Genomic DNA, 8,983 nt, shown 5'->3' on the forward strand with positions numbered 1-8,983 from the left:
GAAGCTTTACCTCAAATGATTACACCTTGAGGGAAGGCAGGGGGGTGGTGTGGAACACGGAGATTCTCCATCATTCATGATGGAAACTATGGGCAAGACCATAAAAGAACCCAGAGGGGTCACAGAGCAGAGAGAAGGACAGTTAATGGATGATTGAGCCAAGATGAAAGAATATGCAAAGGCTCCCTTTTACATTTGAAGACTATAATTCCAGAGATATGGACAAACAGCACATTACTCCCATCTTTGGATTTCCTGACTTGGGCTCTATAAATATTATATGCTGTTTTTCTAAAATTATTTGTCAAGTAGTAGAAATGGGAGTAAGGAAGCTTGCTAACATCATGGCGGAGGAACTGGCATTGTTAGCAAAACATACAGAGTATAATTTGGGAGCCAACAGAGTAAAAATCCCATATTTATGGAAAAAAATCCCATATTTTCTAACAAAGGTGAGGACTTCTATGCGCAAGTTAAGGTTTTATTTTAAATCAAAATATTTCCCCAAACAGAAAGCACGTGGTTCATGGACAAGGTCTTTGAGGAGTGGTAGGTAAACAAAATTAAGATTTGCCCTGGCAAAAAGAAGAGTGTGCCAAGCTTTGGCACTCAAATTGTGGCTATCTGAACAGCAGAGATAAGTCGTTATCTCTGTCAACATCATCAATTTACTCCATCATAGAGACCCATCTGCAAGAAGTAGAGTGCAGAAAGATGCCTTTAGGGTGGTGTGCCGTTGTCTCTTCATAGAACAGGGCAATCTGTCTTGAGCAAAACCTGTGTACACCAAGGACCCAGGACCTCGAGTGCCTGATGGAGACACAGATCATATACTGCTTGCTCTGTGGGGGGAACTTCCTTGGGAAGACTCTGAGACCGACTCTGGGTACTGAAGTTCCCACATCCTGTTTGGATATCAAGTTAAGACTCAATGGTGTTTTGGGACAGGGGTATGTATTTTTCTTTTATTCTTACTTAGGTGGCTATTCCTCTGGCCTATAAGAGGCATGTCCATTCCATGCCGGTCCCTAAGACTCATGAGAATTGTTCCAGGGGACGAAACCATGGAACAGGAGTAGAATAATCTTATAAAAACTACTTTTTGTAAAACTAGTTGTCTGAGAAGGACATAAATGTCTAAAGGGATTTTTTTCCATTAAAAAAAATGCTTGACTCTCTGTTAGCAAATTAAATCTTACAGTTGTAAAGAAACATTCCAGATTGTGCTTTGAGATTATCTCAGCCATGTAATCATTTTCAAAAAACAGAAAACAAGTAGCCTGAAAATCATATGTTATCCAGAATTTGCAACACAGAGTTCTTTCCTAGTAGTAGGGACCACTAGTGTGCTGCTTTATTCAATTTTATATAATGAATGATTACTTTGTCCTTTTTTTGTCAGCGAAAGGATTTGATCCAAAAGGAGGAGGTTCTTGATCTAGAATTATATTCTCTGTATAATCATTAATTTTTTGAGAAAAAAATACAGAACTGAGTGGACTCTGAGAGTCCTGCTTTGTAAATCAGGAATCAAGGAAAACATATTTTTTAGGGTGTTGACTTTATTATCAGAGAGAGACAGTCAAAGAAAGAAAGAAAAGAAAGAAAGAAAGAGACAGTCACACAGTTTGCTCAGAGAAACATATTTTTGCTTCAGATATGATTAATAATATGGAACAGAACTAAAGTTTTTTTTAAAAGTAAATTAAAGAGTAAGGACAGTAGCATACTAATTATAATGCTATCAAGATGTAAAAAAAAATACATATTTGTTTCCATACCTATGTATGGTTGGTAATAATCTCTGTTGGTAATAAAAACAGATTTTGCATATGAGAATTCAGTATTCAGAAACTCATTGAAACAAGGGTAGAAATAAAGTCAGAATATCAAGTCAGAATTCTATATAAAAGATCATTGGCCTGCATTAAACACCAAAGCTTCTATTCCCACTTGACTCCTCATGCAAATTCAACATCTAAATACCAGCTTTCAAATGTGTATGACTTTTCCCCACCCATTTTCTATTTGAAAATAATTACAGTTGACCCATGAACAACACAGGGGTTCTGGGCATCCTCTCTCCCCACAGTAGAAAATCTGGTATAACTTTAGACTCCCCCAAAACTTAAGTATTAATGGCCCAGTGTTGACTGGAAGCCTTACCGATAACATAAAAAGTCAATTAACTCATGCATCTTATGTTACATGTATCTGTACTATATTCTTACAATAACCTAAAGAAAAGAAAATGTTACTAAGAAAATCAAGAGGGGCCCCTGGGTGGCTCAGTGGTTGACCATCTGCCTTTGGCTCAGGGCATGATCCCGGGGTCCTGGGATCAAGTCCGGCATCGGGTTCCCTGCATGGAGCCTGCTTCTCCCTCTGCCTGGGTCTCTGCCTCTCTCTTTCATGAGTAAATAAATAAAATCTTTAAAAAATAATCGTAATGAAGAGAAAATACATTTTCAGTACTGTACTATAAGAATCCACAGATAAGTGGACCTGTAAGGTTTGAAACTGTGTTGTTCAAGGGTCAACTGTGTTTTCTTTTCTTTCTTTCTTTCTTTCTTTCTTTCTTTCTTTCTTTCTTTCTTTCTTTCTTTCTTTCTTTCTTTCTTTCTTTCTTTCTTTCTTTCTTTCTTTCTTTCTTTCTTTCTTTCTTTCTTTCTTCTTTCTTTCTTTCTTTCTCTCTCTCTCTCTTTCTTCTTTCTCTTTCTTTCTTTCTTTCTTTCTTTCTTTCTTTCTTTCTTTCTTTCTTTCTCTCTCTCTCTCTCTTTCTTCTTTCTCTTTCTTTCTTTCTTTCTTTCTTTCTTTCTTTCTTCTTTCTTTCTTTCTTTTCTTTCTTTCTTTCTTCTTTTTCTTTTTTTCAATCTCCTAAGAATAAAAGGCATTCATTTCTATTACAGGATCACCAGATTTTATGGAACTTAATAAAGGTAGTAGAAGAAATATTTGTTTTATTGCTATTGTTTTATTATATTTTCCTGATAAATTCGAACGTACCTGTACACCATATAGCTAGAATTTTTTTTACAGTGAATTCTAGAGGAAAAGTGGAATTGTAGCTCCATGGACTATACCAAGTTTCCTATGATTTCACTTCAAAGAGGAATGTATGCAAGACAGAGTATCCGTTGCCATCATAATGAAGACAGAAAAGGTGATACTATTTCTTGTTTATACTCAGGATGGTCCATGTGTTCAAATAAAGAGAGAAGATTTCTTGTGGTCAGAGAAGGGAAGTATTTCTAATATGTGAGTATTTTGCTTGACGTTTCTGTAAGCAGATCATGAGTAGAAAACAAGGGTTTGGGCTCGGGCAGATGTGGTTCCCAGCCACCGACTCAGCTTCGCCAGTGCGGACATATGGTCCCTTCCAGGCTTTCTGTGAGTCGTGTGTCGTCTGTGTGGCGAGTCAGTTGGAGGCACCAAAAAGAAGCAGCTCTGAGTCTAGGAGCACACATGTTACACGGTGGCTTGTTGGGTCAAGTGCTGTTAGTTCTTAAACTTCAGAAGGAGCCTGAACCCAGAGATAAAACAAAAATAACAATGCCAGATGCTACCTAGGAACAGAGGTGTAAAGAAATAAAGTAATAAATACTGTCTTTCCATGGGACAGGAATACCAGGACCAGTGGGCAATATTTATTTTCAGCTTCATGGTCAAGACAGTCAACATCGTTTCAAGACAATAGGATCTATAAGGCACATGCTCTCGGGCTACCATCCTCAGTTTCCTATAATGTAACTTTATGTTACTTAGATAGCCTTTCTGGAACTCAACATAATAGTGACTATGTCATTCTGAACTGCCCGAGGTACACTGTTAAATACTTAATAAATGTCAGATTTCTTACCCTTAAGAACTGAAACAATTGCATGGCCCAATTTCTTACACTTAGCACAGCACTTACTTTTACTTTAAAATATTTATGAACACTAACTATTGCATGGAATCAGAGACTAATCCTTTTACCTGATCTTTCTGACCAACATATGCTTCACATGTGTCATGACTCAACGCCACAGTGAGGGGAGCAACAGGTTGTGAAGAGTGACGACATCAAGGGACACAACCATGGACCTTCAGCAGAGGGATCCAGCTATCCACCAGGGCCAAATTGGGCCAGGGTCTCTGCCTCAGGAGGCACAGAGAAACCTGCAGAATTTCCTAAAGGGGCAGCCAGTTATTATTGGGGTAAGTACAATGAAGGTCATCTAAGGATTTTGAGGTGGCTCATATTCCTCTGAATTTGCTCTGGGTCAAAGCTACATGATTACCTGAGACAAAAGTTTGGAGTGGTCACAATAATTACCATATCAAGAAGAAAATAGGACTTTAAAATGAGAAAACACATATACCATTTAGCCAAATCACCAAACTATTTTATATTTGGGAACACTGAATGGAAATTTAAGTGCTGATCTTGGAATTCCCCCAAGTTAAAGGGCTCCTGAGCCATTTACACCTCCACATGTGGGGCACGTAATTCTAAGAGGAAAGCTGATTCCTCCTAACTCAGAGGCACTTTCTCATTTTCTAGGTGAGCCAAATCATGATTGGCCTAATGAATATTTGCCTGTGGATTATGGTAAAAGTCTTCCTTTCATTCCATAAACTACATCTATTCCTAGAGGATACTGTATATACCTTCATTTTCCTTTTGGGACCAACTTTTGTAAGTAAATTGGAACAACTTATCTCTGTATCACTTAGAGTATATGTAAAATCCTTAATAGTTATATGTAAGCACAAAATTGGAGGAAAAGTATTGAGAAATATTTGGTGTTAGGAAAAAAGACTACGGAATGAGGTATTCAAAGACTAACTCCTTGAACTTTATCTTTGTACAGTTAATCACATCCGGAACTGTGTCTATTGTGTCTGGGATGAAGACAACAAAACAGATGGTATGTTTATCTACAGTTTCAGAAAATCAAAGGAGGCATAGCATAGATTGACCTTCATTTTCGAAATAATCAGGCTGTCTTTGATTCTCGGAGTTTTTTTTTGTCTTGAGTTGTGATCTCAGGATGATTCTTTCCCTGTTCCCTATAGGTCATATAGTAGATAGCAACCCTGTGCATAATTTTTACAAATTCCAATTTTACCTACACTTTAAGTAAAATGTTCACATGTGTACAATCAACTTGCCAGGTTGAAAAGTGTAAGAACAGGGACTCAGTTTCTGATTCTTTTTCAGATCTATGGCAACATTGGAACGAACACTGTGGCCGCCATATTGACAGGAGTGTCCCTAATAATCGTTGCATTCAGAATAGCCATATCCCTTTACTTCCTACCAAGCACATCAATTCGTTATTTCATGATTGTAAGTATTGATAGATCCGGTGAAAAAAAACCTCCTGATATTTATCCACATGTATAAAATTTCTTATAGAAATCTTTCTCATCACAGGTGGGCAATAGGGCCCCACTTAAAACTGACAAATCACTTGCAGAAAGGTCAGGGCCTTGACTCCAAGTGAATATCTACAAAATATAAATTATTGATGATGTCAGGACTTATGTACATCAGGTGAAGCTAAATAAGACTCTTATTTTAGGTAAGATCAGAATGGGTGCCAATGAATTCGCTCAATGATTGTGATTGTCTTCACTGAGGTAAAGACAAGTCTAGATGTTTAGTCCATTCAGCACAGTGATAGACAAAGTCTAGGATCCTTTCTAGAAAGTATATTTAACAAAACTGACATGGATCTACTGATCACATGGTGAAAATTACTATGAGCTAGAAAGGAATTCTAAAACATTCTGATTTTTAAACACCTCAATATAGTAAGGTTTGCAAATGAGCAGCTTTTTATCAGTTGGTTATGTCGAGAAAAAAAATGGATAACAGGATCTTACTTCACTTGTGTGAAAATTACAAATGAATGAAATTGCAAATTTGGGAGTCTGTAAATTGGAGTAATTATGTGTACCTCTGCCCAGATTTTATCTGAAGGTGAAGCCAGAGTGTAGCATCTTACTACCGCTGACAATTTGTCAATGAGTTAGGAAGGACAACATTCAGGGTCCGTGACAGAAGCTCCCTTGCTCAGTTCTTCAAACTTTCCTCTCCCTGCATGATTTTAACTTGCAGGGGATTATGAGTATGAAGCTTATCCTCATCATCCTCGGACTCATCCTCTCAGTGTTGCTTTCTGCGTTTGGATGCAGCGCGGTCTGCTGTGGTACGACCTCGGTGAGTGTCCGTGATCTAGAGGACTTATGATGTGTTCTGAGATATTCTCTGCCACTTTTCCATTTACCTCTTTAAGTTGTCCTGAAACAGTTCAAAGCATACGAAACATCTAAGACCCTCTTTCACTTTAGGAGCCCCTCACATTCCATTTTGCCCCTGGCAGCCACATGAGCAGGATCAGACGTGGCACTAGCAGAAGATTGCTTGGATGGATAGAGATGTGTATGTCAGAAAGAGAAGAGTGGCCCCAAGGGGACTAGGGCCATGGGCAAGTGAAATGTCATATCACGTCATGAAATATCATCTCCTGTGTGTTCTTCCTCCACAGGTGGTTGTCGACTTATCCTCCAATGAGTGTGAACTTCCCATATCTGCTCTTTATCATAATTATGATGATGTGGCTTTCCAACCCACTTAGTTGTTTGATATATTAACTTTTGAGCTATCTCTGGAATTACTTAAATTTCATTATTGGGAGTAAATTAGTAATCAAGAAGTAAATAGTCTTCAGTGTTCTCAGGGGGAGAAAAAGGCTACAGATTTGCTGATGTTGACGCCGCTATGGTCTCCTACTCTATCCCCAATCATGATTACATTTGGACATGATGAATGAAGCATATGATTCATCCGCATCAGCACTGGCATCATCTCACACCTCTTGTAGTGTGAAATAAAGGGAACATATCAAAAAAGTTGTAGGTATTTGGGACTCTGGTCTGGCCTTGGAGGATATGTGCCAACTGCTGACCTATGCAATTTCTGAAAAGCCATTCACTTCAGACTATAATGCTAACGCTATACTGGGAATTGTGCGATAGGCCAGCCGGGTAGATCATGCTGTTTCTGACACTCGCCCTCTTAAAGAGTACAGATTTCCAGAAATAAATGAATTAAAATAAGCCCTGCTCCTATCCTTTCACCTTGAAGCAGCCATTGTTTCTTTTCATTTTATGTTGTAGTGTTATCTGTATCATGAAGATTTGACATCATGAAGTCAGTTACCATCTTTTAACCTCAGGATTTTATAAAGCCATTCAATGAGTAAAGTGTGACTGGTGTATTAAAATAGGAAAATACCCAGGCTGGGTGGCTCAGTCAGTTAAGCATCTGCCTTCAGCTCAAAACAGGATTCCAGAGTCCTGGGATGGAGCCCCATGTCCAGCTCCCTGCTCAGCCAGGAGTCTGTTTCTCCTTTTTTCTCTGCCACTCCCCCCATCCTCCCACTGGTGCTCTCTCTCACTCTTTCATTGTTCAAATAGAAGAATAAAATCTTTTTTAAAAGTAGGAAAATACATACACATTCTGCACACAGGTACTGCTTCTTCAGTGACTAATCCCTTGCAGGTCCTTATTCTCTTTGCTTTGTGGATCCTGATGCAGCCTGAAATAACCTACACACTACTTGACAAGGGAACTGTCATTATCACATGTTGACTTTTTTTGACAGGCCTGGAACACTCTCAATTTGTAATCTGTCATCAAAAGATGCATGTGGCCTCTCTTAGTATATGTCTAACCAAAATTTAAGGAGATACTAACAGACGGCTTAATGCAATCCTGCCCCTACCACCTGCAATAGGATCGGAAAATGGCAATCCGCTGTGTGATTCTGACTTAACTGTTGTCACAGTTTGATAGCATGTTGTCAACTACAGTACATTTATTGGCACTTAACACTGTCTTAGACATTAGACTCTGGTCTATGGGAACAACAAAAGACTGTAGAAAAACATCTAATTGTGGCCTAAAAAATTAAACTTTCTTATTTTAATGCTCTTTTTCAGAAAGCAAAGTCTACTTTACATTTTCTAGTTCTGGATTTTTTAAAAGACCCTTTGGGACTTTCTACATAGACAATTATATCTTCAATAGGGACATTTATATTTCTTGCTTTCCAAATTCTAAGTGTTTTCTTTCTTTTCTTACCATATTACACTGGCTATGACTTCCAGTAGATGTTGAACAGGAGTGGGGAGGGCAGATACACTAGTATTGGGAGACAGAGGAGTACATTCAGTAGGTTACTATTGGGTATGCTATAACTGTAGGTTTTTGTATATGGCTTTTTTCAAATAATGGGAATTCCCACCTACTACTAGTTTTCTGAGAGTATTTTTCTTTATCATGAATGAATAAGTTTTGTCAAATGCATTTTCTGTATATTGAGAAGACCATGTGTTTTGTATTTATTTTGTCAACATGATGAATTGTATACATTGATTTAAAAAAATCAGTTTTGCCTTCTTGAAATAAATCCCATTGGTTGTGGTGTATTATCCTTTGATACATTTTTGGATTTGATTTGATAACACTTTGTTGAAGATTTTTGCTTCTATATTGAAAGTTATTGCTTCGTAGTTCTTATGATATCTTTGTCTTGTTTTGATATTGCAGTAATGCTGACCTCATAAAGTACAACGGATTATGTTAAATTATTAGTTTTTCCTTAAATATTTGGTGGAATTAGTCAGTGATATGGCTAATCAGTTGGAGTTGGTTTTGCTGTTGCTGTTGTAATGGTTTTGTCTATACATTCAATTTTTTAAATAGATATTAAACTATTGAGATCATCTATTCTTGAGTCAGTGTTTATAGCTTGTGTCTTTCAAATAAAGATTCTATTTCCTTCAAGATGTTAAATTTATTTCATAAAATTGGTCACAGTATTTATTTATTATCCTTTAACTGTCTCTGAATTCTGCACTGGTATCTCTTCTTTTATTCCTCACATTGATAGTTTTTGTCTTCTCTTTTTCCCTTGGTCAATCTGGA

At 37.6% G+C, this 8,983-nt stretch overlaps 1 protein-coding gene across 2 annotated transcripts; it reads left to right on the forward strand.

Moving 5' to 3' along the window:
* Window positions 1-715: 715 nt before the first annotated feature.
* On the forward strand, window positions 716-8,785 carry LOC144295213 (membrane-spanning 4-domains subfamily A member 4A-like). Of its 2 annotated transcripts, none has more exons than XM_077867649.1 (8): window positions 716-950; window positions 3,040-3,163; window positions 4,032-4,200; window positions 4,547-4,681; window positions 4,857-4,913; window positions 5,207-5,335; window positions 6,110-6,211; window positions 6,540-8,785. In XM_077867649.1, exons 3-8 carry the CDS (start codon window positions 4,081-4,083, stop codon window positions 6,627-6,629), a joined length of 633 nt encoding a protein of 210 aa, XP_077723775.1. In that variant the 5' UTR covers window positions 716-950; window positions 3,040-3,163; window positions 4,032-4,080; the 3' UTR covers window positions 6,630-8,785. The 2 variants fall into 2 exon arrangements, with proteins under 2 accessions (XP_077723775.1, XP_077723774.1); XM_077867648.1 differs by lacking the exon at window positions 3,040-3,163 and adding an exon at window positions 3,191-3,258.
* The last annotated feature ends 198 nt before the right edge of the window (window positions 8,786-8,983 follow it).

The sequence above is a fragment of the Canis aureus genome, chromosome 23, assembly GCF_053574225.1.
Source record: "Canis aureus isolate CA01 chromosome 23, VMU_Caureus_v.1.0, whole genome shotgun sequence".
Classification (NCBI taxonomy): Eukaryota; Metazoa; Chordata; class Mammalia; order Carnivora; family Canidae; genus Canis; species Canis aureus.